Source organism: Mesoplodon densirostris, chromosome 6 (assembly GCF_025265405.1).
Source record: "Mesoplodon densirostris isolate mMesDen1 chromosome 6, mMesDen1 primary haplotype, whole genome shotgun sequence".
Classification (NCBI taxonomy): Eukaryota; Metazoa; Chordata; class Mammalia; order Artiodactyla; family Ziphiidae; genus Mesoplodon; species Mesoplodon densirostris.
In genome coordinates this window covers 73,524,023-73,541,982 of record NC_082666.1, presented here as the reverse complement: position 1 = coordinate 73,541,982, position 17,960 = coordinate 73,524,023, and the positions used below count along the sequence as shown (strand labels likewise).

Genomic DNA, 17,960 nt, shown 5'->3' with positions numbered 1-17,960 from the left:
AGACAGAGAGAGAAAGAAACTGAGATAGATTTAAACATCAGACTAGACTCCAGAGCAGTGCTGCTAAGGGGAATACATTTGGGAAAACAATGTGACCATGTGACTGGATGGGAAGGAGATCATTTGAAATCTTCTACGATTGAAACAGAAGATAAATGCTGAGAGGCAAAGTGACTGGTCAGGAGGTCCACTTTAAGCATTCTGTTGCTATCTCTGTCCCTGTTCAGGCGGGTTTACCTAGGGCAGAGGCTGCAACTTCAACAGTTAAGTGTAAGACATAGGCATCTACATTCTATAGCAAATTCAGTTGATTTCACTTCAGCACGGGGACACTGAGCACTTCCTAAGGGCAGGGTTGGCCAACGTTTATATTAGCAATCATCTCTGCCACCTTCTGATTATCTACAGATTTAAGACCACATAATCATCCCCTAGGTCACAGAGTGGAGGGAGGGGGGAGGAAACTGACTAAGAGGCTCTAAATCCCCCCTAACACTTGCTTCTTCCCTATCAGCAAGATTAGAGCAGTCAACAGCCGTCTGCCTAGGCGTTCAGATCCGGCAGGCTGGGCTGGGCTGCCCAGGGCCCGAGGAGGGACAGCTCTGAGGGCGATGCTGCGGACCCCAGGTCTGTGGTCTGGGCCGGTCTCTCTACAACAGTGCAGAGCACGTGATCCATCTACCAGTGGCAGTGAGCAGGCTGGGGACCTTACCACAACCAGGAGGGAAAAGCAAGGGTCCACTTCCTCCAGCCATGCTGAAACAGAATGAGAGGAGGCGGTCTTGGGGCTACAGGTCCTGGCACACTACGGAGAGTGAAGACGCCTCCCAGGCAGTGGGCAGCCAACAACGCAGGAGCATCTGCTCCTTGGGGGCCCTCCCGGGTTCCCAGGCCAGCGTCCCACCGTGGACCGAGGGCAACTGTAGCTACTACATCGAGGAGGACACAGATACCGAGGAGGAGCAGCAGTGGACAGACGACCCGGCAGAGGAGGACCAGCAGCCAGGAGAGGCCACCACTGACCAAGACGAAGGCGGCACCGACGCCCCGGTGGTGTCGTCCACTCTGAAAGTGAACGTGGGCGGCCACAGCTACCACCTGGAGTACGCCGAGCTGGCCAGCTACCCCAAGACGCGCCTGGGCCGCCTGGCCACCTCCACCAGCCGCAGCCGCCAGCTGCGCCTGTGCGACGATTATGAGGCGCAGATGGACGAATACTTCTTCGACCGCGACCCGGAAATCTTCCAGCTCATCTACAACTTCTACGCATCCGGGGTGCTGCTGGTGCGCGACGAGCTGTGCCCGCGCTGCTTCCTGGAGGAACTGGGCTACTGGGGCGTACGGCTCAAGTACACGCCGCGCTGCTGCCTCATCTGCTTCGAGGAGAGGCGCGACGAGCTGAGCGAGCAGCTCAAGATCCAGCGCGAGCTGCGCGCCCAGGCACAGGCCGAGGAGGCCGAGGAGCTCTTCCGAGACATGCGCTTCTATGGGCCGCAGCGGCGCCGCCTCTGGAACCTCATGGAGAAGCCCTTCTCGTCGGTGGCCGCCAAGGCCATCGGGGTGGCCTCCAGCCTCTTCGTGCTCATCTCCGTCGTGGCGCTGGTGCTCAACACGGTGGAGGAGATGCAGCAGCAGGCGGAGCAGGGTGCAGGCGGTGGCAACCTGCGGCCCTTTCTGGAGCACGTGGAGATGCTATGCATGGCTTTCTTCACGCTCGAGTTCCTGCTGCGCCTGGCCTCCACGCCCGACCTGCGGCGCTTCGCGCGGAGCGCCCTCAACCTGGTGGACCTGGTGGCCATCCTGCCACTCTACCTGCAGCTGCTGCTCGAGTGCTTCACGAGCGAGGACCAGGTGCGCTGCAAGGGCTCGCCGCACGAGCATGAACTCGAGACCATGGACCGCGTGGGCCAGGTGCTGCGCGTCATGCGCCTCCTGCGCATCTTCCGCATCCTCAAGCTGGCGCGCCACTCCACCGGCCTGCGCGCCTTCGGCTTCACGCTGCGCCAGTGCTACCAGCAGGTGGGCTGCCTGCTGCTCTTCATCACCATGGGCATCTTCACCTTCTCTGCGGCCGTCTACTCCGTGGAGCACGACGTGCGTGGAACCAACTTCACCAGCATCCCCCACGCCTGGTGGTGGGCCGCGGTGAGCACCACGGCCCGTGGGCTTTCCCACCCACTTCCCCAGCCCGACAGACGCTGCTCCTCCCCTTCCCGGGTCATGCCACCTGCCTTGCTTTGTTCTCTCATCTTTGCCCTGCCTTGTTTAACGGCCATTGCTTTCTCCATTCCTTCGATGTCCCCAGCTTCAACAAAAGATAAAAACAACAAAACAGAAAAAACAAAACAAAACAAAAAAAATGGGTGGGTGCTAAAGGGTTGGAAAGACATAGTCCAGTAAGAAAGACGTAGTCCAAGAAATTTGGTGTGGTCCTAGTTATCTCCAAATCTAGATTTAGTCTTAATACCCCTGAGAGGCTGATTTTAAGGAACAGTCATTGTTCACGTGGGAAGATTCATCTTCGTCATTCTTGTTATTTGTCCCTTACTGAACACCTATTGTCCTAAGTGGTTTATAAAGTGTATCTTATTTCGGCATCACAACCATGTGTGGTGGTTAGGATCACTATTTTTTTAAGAGGAAAATTTTCCTTCAAATTTTGAAGGAAGCCGTCCATGTATGCAGGGGAGGAAATGAGACTTGGCTGAAGAGCGTCAGCCCTCACTGAAATCCCACTGGTTCTAGCTAAATCTGAGCAGCTAACACTGAAACTTGCTCCAATGCCACAAAAATTCTTTCAGGACATGGCATTATTGCCCCATTTTACAGCTAGAGGCATTGAGGTGCAGATAATTTGAGTTATAATAACAATTTAGACTCACAACTAAAGGTAGTAACGTGAGGACTGGAACCCAAGCCTGTCCAGTTGCAAAATGCATGCCCTTTCCACAGCCCAGCACTGCCTCTTTCAAGCTTTAGTTTTTCTGCATGCCTTGCTTAATTTGCACTTAGTATATTAGTTATTTTTGTCATATTCTTTGGTGTTTGCCTTTTATAATAATTTATGCCATTTACTCAAATATCTGTGTTTCTGATATGCTAGACTAAATCCTTGGAAAATCCCTGAATCCCTGGAAATGCCGAGTGGGTCTTCTAAGATCAATGAACACGCTGACATATGTGCATAGGAAAGAACTGGGTGTATGCTTTCCTTATTTTCTTTAAATAGATTGTTTGTAATACCTTTAAAGACATTAAGCAAATATAACCAGTTTTCCCTATATTAGAAAGTGGAGGGCCTCCCTGATGGCGCAGTGGTTAAGAGTCCGCCTGCCGATGCAGGGGATACGGGTTCGTGCCCCGGTCTGGGAGGATCCCATATGCCGCGGAGCGGCTGGGCCCGTGAGCCATGGCCGCTGGGCCTGCGCATCCGGAGCCTGTGCTCCGCAACGGGAGAGGCCACAACAGTGAGAGGCCCACATACCGCAAAAAGAAAAAAAAAAAAAAAAAAAAAAAAAAGTGGATATTTTCAACACTAACATTGGATATGTTAGAACCCACAGTCTGGAGTTCTGATATGAACCTACCCAGGGCTCCTACTAATAGTGTAGTATAGTGGAATGGAAGATTTAGATTTAGATTCCAGTCCCAGATCAGCTAATAATTAACTGTGATCCTACATGATTAACTGTGAAACCTCACTCCCTAACTCCCTGTCCTCAGTTTCTTCATCTCAAAAGGGGAGGGTGTAGAGCTCTACAACTCAGTGAGTCTTGCTTCCCTGGAAAGCAGAGCTCTCATATGTACAACAAGATTTGTGAGCTTTCTTCAGTGACGGGATGATGTTAGGCTCTTCCAAACGAGCTGGCCAAATGCCGCTCCTCTGATCATATTCCAAATGACAAAAGGTCATCCCCATAGTAGATAAATCATATGTACAGACGGGGCTGATGAAAGATGATTTGTCCCCAGCAAAGGACATTTACTTTGGAGGTGAGTAACACAAGGAGGGAAAAGAGAAAATCCACAGGCTGATGATATAATACCAAGTTTTAGAGAGCCAAGTTTCCATTCGTCCAAATATCTTAGAAGGCTAGTGTATGTAAGCTACACCTAGTGAACTCTTGGATACTATATTTTGAATACACAAAACGTTTTCTACCTTTTGTATATTAATATAAAATTTTTGATAAGAATTCTATTCCTAATAATGGATTTTTCTTTTTAAAAAAATTCCTGAAGTGAATGCCTAGTGATCCCCTTTAATTTCTTGATGTGTTTATTGTTTAATAACATTTAAATTTTCAAATTATCCGCTTTTTAATATTAACAAAAATTATCTTACTCAAGGTCACTGTTTTCTATAGACTTTCAATAAAACTTGAATCACCATTCAGTTTCTATCCATAACAAATTTTACTAATTATTGCTTTTACCAATGTGAATTTTCTTTTGTAGCTATTAGCTCTATCAGGCACTATTTTCACAGGCCAAAATTTACACATGTCAACCTACCATTTACCAACCTTAACCTTTACCAATGACCTTTATCCATTTTATTCTCTGAGAATTATACATACTATTAAAAATCATTATGGATTAAAGACTGATAGCTTGTGTTCGTTTCTAAACTAACCTATGAAAACAATAGGAGCAACTCCCCTTGAACATTTGAGGACTGCTCTATTCCCCAGGACCAATATACTATTAACCCAATTCTTCTATATACTTCTTACAACATTGTATATTGTGTAGTAAGGGCCCTTATTTTCAATATAGCAAAGAGAAAAGAAGATGCCAAGTAAAAAGATGCAAAATATTAGGACCAATTCTTCACAAAAATCCATCTTCTTCATTCATTGAGCAAGATTTTTTTTAACATCTTTATTGGAGTATAATTGCTTTACAATGTTGTGTTAGTTTCTGCTGTATAACAAAGTGAATCAACTATACGTATACATATATCCCCATATCCCTTCCCTCTTGCCTCTCCTCCCCACCCTCCCTATCCCACCCCTCTAGGTGGACACAAAGCACCTAGCTGATCTCCCTGTGCTATGCGGCTTCTTCCCACTAGCTATCTATTTCATGTTTGGTAGTATATATATGTCCATGCCACTCTCTCACTTCCTCCCAGCTTACCCTTCCACCCCTCCGTGTCCTCAAGTCCATTCTCTACGTCTGCATCTTTATACCTGTCTTGCCCCTAGGTTCTTCAGAACCATTTTTTTTAAGACTCCATATATGTGTGTTAGCATACGGTATTTGTTTTTCTCTTCCTGACTTACTTCACTATGTATGACAGACTCTAGGTTCATCCACCTCACTACAAATAACTCAATTCATTTCTTTTTATGGCTGAGTAATATTCCATTGTATATATGTGCCACATCTTCTTTATCCATTCATCTGTCAGTGGACACTTAGGTTGCTTCCATGTCCTGGCTATTGTAAATAGAACTGCAATGGACATTGTGGTACATGACTCTTTTTGAATTATGGTTTTCTCAGGGTATATGCCCAGTAGTGGGTTTGCTGGGTCATATAGTAGTTCTATTTTTACTTTTTTAAGGAACTTCCATACTGTTCTCAATAGTGGCTGTATCAATTTACAGTCCCACCAACAGTGCAAGAGGGTTCCCTTTTCTCCACACCCTCTCCAGCATTTATTGTTTGTAGATTTTTTGATGATGGCCATTCTGACGGCTGTGAGGTGATACCTCATTGTAGTTTTGATTTGCATTTCTCTAATGATCAGTGATGTTGAGCATCCTTTCATGTGTTTATTGGCAATCTGTATATCTTCTTTGGAGAAATGTCTATTTAGGTCTTCTGCCCATTTTTGGATGGGATTTTTTTTTTTTGAAATTGAGCTGCATGAGCTGCTTGTATATTTTGGAGATTAGTCCTTTATCAGTTGCTTCATTGGCAAATATTTTCTCCCATTCTGAGGGCTGTCTTTTCATCTGTTTTATAGTTTCCTTTGCTGTGAAAAAGCTTTTAAGTTTCATTAGGTCCCCTTTGTTTATTTTTGTTTTTACTTCCATTTCTCTAGGAGGTGGGTCAAAAAGGATCTTGCTGTTATTTATGTCATAGAGTGTTCTGCCTATGTTTTCCTCTAAGAGTTTTATAGTGTCTGGCCTTACATTTAGGTGTTTAATCCATTTTGAGTTTACTTTTGTGTATGGTGTTAGGGAGTGTTCTAATTTCATCCTTTTGCATGTAGCTGTCCAGTTTTCCCAGCACCACTTACTGAAGAGGCTATCTTTTCTCCATTGTATACTCTTGCCTCCTTTATCAAAGATAAGGTGACCATATGTGCATAGGTTTATCTCTGGGCTTTCTATCCTGTTCCATTGATCTATATTTCTGTTTTTGTGCCAGTACCATACTGTCTTGATTACTTTAGCTTTATACTATAGTCTGAAGTCAGGGAGCCTAATTCCTCCAGCTCCGTTTTTCTTTCTCAAGATTACTTGGCTCTCCAGGGTCTTTTGTGTTTCCATACAAATTGTAAAATTTTTTGTTCTACTTCTGTGAAAAATGCCTTTGGTAGTTTGATAGGGATTGCATTGAATCTGTAGATTGCTTTGGGTAGTATAGTCATTTTCACAATGTTGATTCTTCCAATCCAAGAACATGGTATATCTCTCCACCTGTTTGTATCATCTTTAATTTCTTTCATCAGTGTCTTACAGTTTTCTGCATACAGGTCTTTTGTCTCCTTAGGTAGGTATATTCCTAGGTATTTTATTCTTTTTGTTGCATTGGTAAATGAGAGTGTTTCCTTAATTTCTCTTTCAGATTTTTCATCATTAGTGTACAGGAATGCCAGAGATTTCTGTGCATTAATTTTGTATCCTGCTACTTCACCAAATTCATTGATTAGCTCTAGTAGTTTTCTGGTAGCATCTTTAGGATTCTCTATGTATAGTATCATGTCATCTGCAAATAGTGACAGTTTTACTGCTTCTTTTTTGATTTGGATTCCTTTTATTTCTTCTTCTCTGATTGCTGTGGCTAAAAGTTCCCAAACTATGTTGAATAATCGTGGGTGACAGTGGGCAACCTTGTCTTGTTCCTGATCTTAGAGGAAATGCTTTCAGTTTTCACCATTGAGAATGATGTTGGCTGTGGGTTTGTCATATATGGCCTTTATTATGTTGAGGTAGGTTCCCTCTATGCCTACTTTCTGGAGAATTTTTATCATAAATGTGTGTTGAATTTTGTCAAAAGCTTTCTCTGCATCTATTGAGATGATCATATGATTTTTATTCTTCAGTTTGTTAATATGGTGTATCACATTGATTGATCTGCCTATATTGAAGAACCTTTGCATTCCTGGGATAAACCTCACTTGATCATGGTGTATGATCCTTTTAATGTGCTGTTGGATTCTGTTTGCTGGTATTTTGTTGAGGATCTTTGCATCTATGTTCATCAGTGATATTGGCCAGTAGTTTTCTTTCTTTGTGACATCTTTGTCTGGTTTTGGTAGCCTCATAGAATGAATTTGGGAGTGTTCCTCCCTCTGCTATATTTTGGAAGAGTTTGAGAAGGATAGGTGTTAGCTCTTCTCTAAATGTTTGATAGAATTCGCCTGTGAAGCCATCTGGTCCTGGGCTTTTTTTTGTTGGAAGATTTCTAATCACAGTTTCAATTTCAGTGCTTGTGATTGGTCTGTTTATATTTTCTATTTCTTCCTGGTTCCGTCTCAGAAGGTTGTGCTTTTCTAAGAATTTGCCCTTTTTTTCCAGGTTGTCCATTTCATTGGCATAGAGTTGCTTGTAGTAATCTCTCATGATCTTTTGTATTTCTGCAGTGTCAATTGTTACTTCTCCTTTTTCATTTCTAATTCTATTGATTTGAGTCTTCTCCCTTTTTTTCTTGATGAGTCTGGCTAATGGTTTATCAATTTTGTTTATCTTCTCAAAGAACCAGCGTTAATTTTATTGACCTTTGCTATCATTTCCTTCATTTCTTTTTCATTTATTTCTGATCTGATCTTTATGATTTCTTTCCTTCTGCTAACTTCGGGGTTTTATTTGTTCTTCTTTCTCTGATTGCTTTAGGTGTAAGGTTAGGTTGTTTATTTGAGATTCTTGTTTCTTAAGGTAGGATTGTATTGCTATAAACTTCCCTCTTAGAACTGGTTTTGCTGCATCCCATAGGTTTTGGGTCATCGTGTTTTCATTGTCATTTGCTTCTAGGTATTTTTAAATTTTCTCTTTGATTTCTTCAGTGATCACTTCGTTATTTAGCAGCGTACTGTTTAGCCTCCATATGTTTGTATTTTTTACAGTTTTTTCCTGTAATTGATATCTAGTCTCATAGTGTTGTGGTCAGAAAAGATACTTGATATGATTTCAATTTTCTTAAATTTACCAAGGCTTGATTTGTGACCCAAGATATGATCTATCTTGGAGAATGTTCCATGAGCACTTGAGAAGAAAATGTATTCTGTTGTTTTTGGATGGAATGTCCTATAAACATCAATTAAGTCCATATTGTTTAATGTATCATTTAAAGCTTGTGTTTCCTTATTTATTTTCATTTTGGATGATGTCCCTTGGTGAAAGTGGGGTGTTCAAGTCGTGTTACTGTCGATTTCCCCTTTTATGGCTGTTAGCATTTCCCTTATGTATTGAGGTACTCCTATGTTGGGTGCATAAATATTTACAATTGTTATATCTTCTTCTTGGATTGATCCCTTGATATTCTGTAGTGTCCTTCTTTGTCTCTTGTAATAGTCTTTGTTTTAAAGTCTATTTTGCCTAATATGAGAATTGCTACTCCAGCTTTCTTTTGATTTCCATTTGCATGGAATATCTTTTTCCATCCCCTCACTTTCAGTCTGTATGTGTCCCTAGGTCTCAAGTGGGTCTCTTGTAGACATATATACAGGTCTTCTTTTTGTATGCATTCAGCCAGTCTATGTCTTTTGGTTGGAGCATTTAATCCATTTACATTTAAGGTAGTCATCGATATGTATGTTCCTATTACCATTTTCTTAATTGTTTTAGGTTTGTTATTGTAGGTCTTTTCCTTCTCTTGTGTTTCCTGCCTATAAAAGTTTCTTTAGCATCTGTTGTAAGGCTGGTTTGGTGGTGCTGAATTCTCTTAGCTTTTGCTTGTCTGTAAAGGTTTCAATTTCTCTGTCGAATCTGAATGAGGTCCTCGCTGGGTAATCTTGGTTTTAGGTTTTTCCCTTTCATCACTTTAAATACATCCTGCCACTCCCTTCTGGTTTTTAGAGTTTCTGCTGAAAGATCAGCTGCTAACCTTCTGGGGATTCCCTTGTATGTTACTTGTTGCTTTTCCCTTGCTGCTTTTAATATTTTTTAATTTAATTTTTGATAGTTTGATTAATATGTGTCTTGGCATGTTTCTCCTTGGATTTATCCTGTATGGGACTCCTGCACTTCCTGGACTTGGTTGACTATTTCCTTTCCCATATTAGGGAAGTTTTCAACCATAATCTCTTCAAATATTTTTTCAGTCCCTTTCTTTTTGTCTTCTTCTTCTGGGACCCCTATAATTCAAATGTTGGTGCATTTGTTTTTGTCCCAGAGGTCTCTGAGAATGTCCTCAATTCTTTTCATCCTTTTTTCTTTATTCTGCTCTGTGGTAATTATTTCCACTATTTTATCTTCCAGGTCACTTATCCATTTTTCTGCCTCAGTTATTCTGCTATTGATTCCTTCTAGAGAATTTTTAATTTCATTTATTGTGTTGTTCATCATTGCTTATTTTCTCTTTAGTTCTTCTAGGTCCTTGTTAAACATTTCTTGTTTTTTCTCCATTCTATTTCCAAGATTTGGATCATCTTTACTATCATTACTCTGAATTCTTTTTCAGGTAGACTGCTTATTTCCTCTTCATTTGTTAGGTCTGGTGGGTTTTTATCTTGCTCCTTCATCTGCTGTGTGTTTTTCTGTCTTCTTATTTTGCTTAACTTACTGTGTTTGGAGTCTCCTTTTTGCAGGCTGCAGGTTTGTAGTTCCCATTGTTTTTGGTGTCTGCCCCCAATGGCTACGGTTGGTTCAGTGGGTTGTGTATGCTTCCTGGTGGAGGGAACTGGTGCCTGCGTTCTGGTGGATGAGGCTGGGTCTTGTCTTTCTGGTGGGCAGGGCCATGTCCAGTGGTGTGTTTTGGGGTGTCTGTGAACTTAGTATGATTTTAGGCAGCCTCTCTGCTAATGGGTGGGGTTGTGTTCCTGTCTTGCTAGTTGTTTGGCATGGGGTGTTCAGCACTGGAGGTGAGCAAGATTTTTTTTGAGCACTTAGTGTGCCAAGGAGTATTCTAAATACTAGGGATACCGAGTAATAAGGGAAAAAAAAAAAAGGTGAAATTTTTTCCCTCATGGAGTTTACATCCTAATGGAGAAAGATAATAAATCATTTCAGATATGAGTGTGTCTTATATAGGATAATAGGATAGAGAGTGATCTGGGTGGCAGAATCTTCCTTTGATGGACTAGTGGAATAGTCAGAGAAGCCTTCTTGGAGAAGATGACATTGAATTAAATCTTGAATGATGAGAAGGAAGTCATCTAAATAGACGTGACCAAGCAGACATGAGAATCTGAGAAGTAGAATTCTAAAAGTAACTCTGATCCAATAGTCTCCAAGCATTTTATTTATCATACGTCTCATAATTTTAAAAAGTCTGAGCACACACCCATGATAAATATATGTTTAGTTAATCATAAGTTAGAAGCTATTTATTGCTATAATAACAATGCATCATAAACCACCCCAAAATTCAGTGGCTCGAAATGTCAAGCATCTATTTGCCTTGTGAGTTTGCAAGTCAGCAACTCAGACTGGTTTCAAGTACAAGGTTAGAAGAACCTTGGACTGGTGTTAGCTGCTCTCATCACAGTCTGATGGTCAGCTGGCTGACAGCTGGATGAAGAAGGAGACTAGGTCTTTCATCATCCAGCAGGCATGTATCCATGGCCGTGGCAAAGGGCAAGAGAGAGAGAGTGCAAGCCCAATCATGCAAGCACTGATAAGCTTCTGTTCATGGCACTTGCTCAACTCATTGGCCAGAGCGAGTCACAAGGCCAAACTCAGAGTCAAAGGGAAAAGCAGGTTAGCCCACTTACTGTAGGAAAGCACTGCAAAGTTATATGGCAAAGAGCTTGGATACAGGAAGATACAAAGAATTGGGTCCAGTAATACAATCATTCTACTGCATTAAGATATTACTGCTCAAATATATTATGTGTATCAGAAAACATACACTCACACATTGAAAATGTAAAGAGGTAAAGAAAAACAGGATTGATATTTTCTTGCCCCATGCTAGTGCTGTAGCCCTTGTGGTATATTCACCCACATTAGGGACAGGTTCTCTAATCCCTCCCTCCATGTGTTTTTAGTACTCTCAGACAACCCCAAAATCTGACTTGTTTTTAATAATCTCGCCTCTATCTATGCCAAGGATCCTGCAACCTTCCTCTGTAAATCAACTTGGGGTTTTAAGAGAAACACAGTCATTTTCATTATTGTGAATTCTCCTACAGCTGCAGAACAAATCCCTCATGGACACTCATGTCTGCAAATGCTCATGCATTAGGATATAAGATAGACCCATCCTACTCATCTGTCAAATAGAGGTTATTTGTAAGCACTAATGTAATAGGAAACATATGTAAAAACGCTAGCCTGTACTCTATCCTCAGTAAATAGAAGCTACCACATCTGACTAGTTGATAGCCTTTATCACATGGAAGCAATAACCTTTGCTTCCAGATTCATTTTTGGGAAAAGAAAACAGAAGTGATTCCTTCTCTCCTGGGGAAAAGAGAGAGGCTGTAAGATGCACAAAAGGGTCAGCTGTTCTGTCTTGGGAGAGTTTCTGAGTGTCCAAATAAACAGGCCCATGCCTGGAGCAGCTCCAGCCGTGTTAGGGCTCTCCGGGTTGCCTGGGTGTGGGAAATGCTCGGCATAGCTCAACAAGAACAATTAGCTCTATGATGAAGCCGTAAGCTTTGGCCTCTGTTGTGGCTATGTTTTTAAGGAGAAAAGGACAATTGGGCTGTTCAACAGACCATTTCCTTCTGAGCTTTCCAGAGCAAGTTAAAGCTGTAGAAACTAAATAGGAAACTACGTCATGAACTCATTCCTTCAAAAATTAATGAAAACTATCTCTAGCTGAAGCATCAGATAGTTGTAGCCCAGAGACCTTGTTTCTATCTTTGTTTTCCTCAAGTATGCTACCTTTTCCTTGCAAATAGGTGGCACTTAGAAGATCACTGAGATTTATTTTATTTTTATTGATTGCTTGCTTGCTTTGAGAAGACCCCTTTGGAAGGTGAATTGGGATAACAGAAAACAAAACGTGAGATATTTTATTTTATTTTATTTTATTTTTTCCTTTTTTTGCGTTATGTGGGCCTCTCACTGTTGTGGCCTCTCCCGTCGCGGAGCACAGGCTCCGGACGCGCAGGCCCAGCGGCCATGGCTCACGGGCCCAGCCGCTCCGCGGCACATGGGATCCTCCCAGACCGGGGCACAAACCCGTATCCCCTGCATCGGCAGGCGGACTCCCAACCACTGCGCCACCAGGGAGGCCCGTGAGATATTTTAAACAGAAGGAATTTGATACAGGGAGATAGAAACATAGGCTGGAAGAGCAAAAAGGAGAAAGTGAGATAACCCAAAGATTGGTAACTGTAGGAAATAGTGTTGGCCCCAGAACTGGGGAGACAAATGGGAGAAGGTAGAGTTACTGGAACCTAGGTGTACAGAGAAGGAACCACTGTGTAGCTGTTGCCGGACCCCTAAGATGGCATCACGAGGCTGGTGCTGGGTGTGCTGAAAGATGCCTGAGCCATAGCTTTCTGCTGTTGTTGAAAGATGATGACAGAAACCAGAAGCAGGAAGAGAGACCCTAACTTCCTCATTCCATCTTCTAGTCTCCCAACCGTGTCTCTCATTGGCTGAGCCTAACAGGAAGACATCAGGCAAGGAAATCTGAGAAATGTAGTTTGCATCCTCCCAGCCGCTGAATTACAGAAAAGAGCACAGAAGGGTATCGGGCTTAGGGCTGAGAGATAATGAGTAAATGTCTGGCACAGAAGGCATTGAAGTTCTCCTAGCTTCTTCAGAAATAGCACAGGAGCCATAAAAGGGGGCAAAGGCTCTTAGGCACTTTTATAACTTTTGATCTGGCAGACTCCTGATTTTGGGAGTCTTTTGTCTCCCCCTTTTGTCTCTCTAAACTCTTCCTGTTGGCCAATGTAACTTGAGTGGGACATGATAGAATTGTAGAGGGCAGGGAGAAGTAGCAAGTAAGCTGAGGATGTGGAGGGCATTGTCACTATTGTGTACCTTTCTAGGAATAGATCCCAAACTTGTCTTAGCTTCTGCACACCTCCCCCTTATTGTACAATTTATGTACATGTCAGAACTTTCATATACGGATGAGGCCGGTTGTTCTTTTCAAGGTGATTACCCATGACCTCATTCTAACAGTGCTTCCACTGATCAAAGCATTTTTTGAATTCCACTGAGGAATTATCTTCAGTGCCTGTGACATGTCCATTTATTAATACTTCTTTGTAGTGGGGCTAAATCTTTACTTTTTTGAAGGTGGATTCAATATTTTTAAATAGTCAAGACCCTTGAGTTGAAGACCGGCACCTAGAGTTAACCCTCAAGGGGGATAAGAACACTTGTTTCAGGGTCATGCCACTGAATCCTCTGTGCAGATTATAATCCCAGAGAGGAATTCCTAAAATATTTGTAGCAGCAGCAGCATGGGTAAGCTAAGTAGAGCCTTTGAAGCTAAATCCTTTAAAGGACAATATGCACTGAAGTATGTAATAATTTTAACCAGAAAATGTTAGTCGTTACCACCTCAAATTCTTTGGGAAAACTAAGAAGAGGTGTTAATTCTTTTGAAAAATCAGTTTTATTCCCTGAGATCATAATTCCCAGATGCAGGGATTACTGGGTGCTAAAATGTAATCTGTGCACAGGTCATTATGAAGGAAACAAACATGCCTTGCTGAAGGAGAAATTCAAGTATAGTTATTCTAAAGTTTCAGAGAAAAACTGGATACTTGTTCTCCTTGTAACATTTAGTGGGTCAGGATTTGCTGATTAGTGGGTGAACTGCTAGGGAAAGGTTACATTCTGGCTTTCGGGGTCCAATGGTTAGGGAAAATGTGTACATTTTCAACAGAATGGTAAATTTCTAGTTTACAGAGTGGCTGGGCCAGTCAGTTTTTTCAGGATATTAAGATGGATTGCAGAAATTTCAGTCACATTTCCAAACCCCACTCCTGCTAATGTGAGAACTCACTCTGGGAGGTCACTTTGGTCCTTCTGGGACCTTCCATTTTTCATGCTCATTCAGGGAGAAATGGTTTGGCCTGTGGAACATGGAGAAAACATTTCCAAAGGCCAAGGAATCCAGAGTTCCTCTGGGGCCAAGAAGCAAGAAGCAGATCACCGGTTGAGTCAAACAGACAGTGCATAAATTAGCTATGCATTTTGAACAAATTCTTCAGAATTAGTCATACAGAGACTCACAGCAGAAGAGATCTTTTCTCTAAAAATAGAGATCCAAGACATACAAAAATATTTAGACCATATTATGCACATCAAATATTTAATCTTCCTTCAGCCAATTCTCTTTGCTTTTGACTTTTTGCTCAAAGTTCAGCCAAAAAAAGAAATTGGGGTTGGGAGAGAAGCAAAGCCAGTGTGGGGACTGAGCAGAAGTTTAAATTAGGTACTTTGTCTCAATTTCTTTCCTTCCTCTGTATCCTCCTATCTCCAACCCTCCCCCAAATCCTGGACCCTTGAGGGGCTGGTTTACACCAAAGCCTCTGCTTTGGCCTTTCATGGATGCTTCCTGTTCTGAAACTACCCCTTCCTGTCACTCGCTCTTATATCCAGACTCCCTTTAGGCCTCCTCCAGGGAAAGTCAACTGACTAAACATTCACACAGAGGTGCGAGTGACAGGGTTAGTGACAAATGAAAGCTGTTCACACACCTGGACAGAGATCTGACTCGGGTTCTTTTACTTTCAGCGTGGCCAGTGACAAGAAATACACACACACACACACACACAGAGCAAGCTTTTTTTTTTTTTTTTTTTTTTTTTTTTTTTTGCGGTATGCGGGCCTCTCACTGTTGTGGCCTCCCCCGTTGCGGAGCACAGGCTCCGGACGCGCAGGCTCCGGACGCACAGGCTCAGCGGCCATGGCTCACGGGCCCAGCCGCTCCGCGGCATATGGGATCCTCCCAGACCGGGGCACGAACCCGTATCCCCTGCATCGGCAGGCGGACTCTCAACCACTTGCGCCACCAGGGAGGCCCAAGCTTTTTTTTTTTTTAAGATTAGCCCACAATCTTATTTTATCACTGCCTCTCATGGCCCTGTGGTCGAGAAGGTGGGAAAAGCAGATTCTCTACTGGAGACAGAGTGTCCCCCCCCGCAATCTCCCTCACACAGCATTCGCAGGAGCCAGGGAAGAGCTTCTTTCCACAGCCCGCTGGTCTAACAAGCACAAGAACTAACATTATCCCTCACACACCCTGTGTGGCTCCTTCAATTCCTGTAACAGTCCTATGAGGTGAGCACTATTATTCTCTCTATGTTTCAAAAGTAAAAACTGAGGCAGAGAGAATTTAGGCGACTTGCCCAAATCCCACAGCTGGGAAGCAGATTCAGACCCACGTGGCCTAGTGCTACACCTGCTTCCTTAACTTAGTCGACACGCTCCTGCCTCTGTTAGATGCTGCCTTGTGCTTTTCCACTGTGAGAAAGGCAGCCCAGCCCTCAACAGTTCTCTCCCCGGAGACGGAGTAGTGAGAGGTAGTGGGCCACCCACCCCAAGAGGAGAGGTGCAACCTTCCCCTTTTTAAGGGCTGGATGGATGGAGCTCTGGTTCTTATCAGCTCCACCAGGTTTGCCCAGCTGGCCCACTTCTCCATTTCATTCTAACTAATCAATCATACTTACTCTAAGTTCAAATTAATCCTTACATCATCGAAACAAAAATGTTTATATTTCTAAGTTAAAGGCTGTCTTTGTACAGATCAACAGGGTGACTGTATATTTTATAAAAGCATATGCTGGAAGATTGTGTGACGACACAAATTGATGAAGCCAATGTTGCCCTCTGGAGTTGTGCGATGCACAATTTTTTCAACTGTCATCAACAGCCCTGCCTAAAACGCTTCTAGTAATTTTGCCAAGAGTCTGGGGACCAAAGGGAGTCTCAGGACATGAGGCATAAAAAACAGGTTCCGAGAGATTTTTCTGGGTTTTCTCCGGCTACGTCGACTGATAACTAGTCCCGTGGGTATCTGCATTTTAAAACAGAAGCTTGTTAACCTAAATAAATCTCTAATTAGTGGAATTTGAAGCAGTGTGACAAGTGTGATGGGAAGACTTTCATGCAGGGTGAACATATTTTTGGTCGGTGACGTCTTACAAAAATCCCTTCGCAAAATAATGAGTGTGTTTCTCCAGACATTTGCAATTAAAGCACCTTCCTATAAAATATCTCATTTGAACTGCATAACAACTCTGAGAACTATTACAATTGTCTCTATTTTAAGGATGAGAGAAGGACCACAGAGGAGGTTGCTTAATGCTTTTTGCATGCCTGACAAAGTGTGTGTGAAGTGCTTTGTAATCATTTTCTTATTTAGTCTTCACAAGAATCCTGAGAGTTAGTTATTATCCTCCTGTTTTAGATGCAGGAACCAAGGCTTAGAGACTCTGAATGTTTTGCCCAAGGTCACTCAGCTGGCAAGGGTCAGAGTCAGGACTTGAACCAGGTCTGACTGGTTCTAAGCCCAAGCTCTTTCCCGTACGTGTATCATGTAGGCAAATCCAGGGACTCTGTCCTAAATTTGGCCCCAGCTGAAGGGAGGCAAAGATCTACATTTATTGAACCTATTCTACACCAGGAACGTCACACACGTTATTCTTCTGTGCCCTTCACAACAACCCTTTAAAGTAGATATAACTCCCCTGTATTGTAAGAAAATTGATAAGCGATAGGGTTTAAACCCAAGCCTTTCAGCTCCAAAGCTTATCTTCTTTCCGTGCCCCAGGTCTTGCAGGCCACCTTTCCAGTACCTCCTAAAGCTGACTCCGTGTGAGGAGCTGTTATACAACCACGTGCACCTTCAGCGGGACGGAAGACACCTCTCCCTGCCTGGTTCTCTCCCTTTCTTCTCCTCGCTCTCGATGCTGACAATTCCACTCTACTTTCCTTCCCTCACAGGTGAGCATCTCCACGGTGGGCTATGGAGACATGTACCCAGAGACTCACCTGGGCCGGCTTTTTGCCTTCCTCTGCATTGCTTTCGGGATCATCCTCAACGGGATGCCCATTTCCATCCTCTACAACAAATTCTCCGATTACTACAGCAAGCTCAAGGCTTACGAGTACACCGCCATACGAAGGGAAAGGGGCAATGTGGAGTTCATGCAGAGAGCCAGAAAGAAGATAGCTGAGTGCTTGGCTGGAAACAACCCACAGCCCAACCCAAGGCAAAATAATTAAGATTTGTTAGGATGTGTGGCTGGTCGATGCCATGAATTTCAAGGCTTCCTTCCTCCTTCCTTTTTTTCATTATCAGGATTACCAGTGAAAGGACATGTGAAGCAGACGTACACAAAAGGCATTCAGTTCACAAAAATCTACCTCTAGAAATGTTCATTTTGGCCCAAACTCAGACTGCCTCTTGTTACTCTGTAACTAACAGTGTTGTGTAAGATACTGACCTTCCCGACGACATTGATATTGAAACCTCCTTGAGAGAAGCAACAGTGAAGATTTCTCTTGCAGCTTCTCATGGCTTTTCAATAGATATTTTCGGACTTGAGCTGACTTGAGAAGAATTTCCCTGATTGAAAGAAAAAAGCATTCTTAATTGTCTAGAGAGAGGGAGTGTTGCAGCAGAAACTATATGAGCTTTGG

The 17,960-nt window shown here is 43.0% G+C and overlaps 1 protein-coding gene across 1 annotated transcript; it reads left to right on the top strand.

Moving 5' to 3' along the window:
- Window positions 1–753: 753 nt before the first annotated feature.
- On the top strand, window positions 754–17,543 carry KCNV2 (potassium voltage-gated channel modifier subfamily V member 2). The gene is made up of 2 exons (XM_060102510.1): window positions 754–2,145; window positions 17,262–17,543. Exons 1-2 carry the CDS (start codon window positions 754–756, stop codon window positions 17,541–17,543), a joined length of 1,674 nt encoding a protein of 557 aa, XP_059958493.1.
- The last annotated feature ends 417 nt before the right edge of the window (window positions 17,544–17,960 follow it).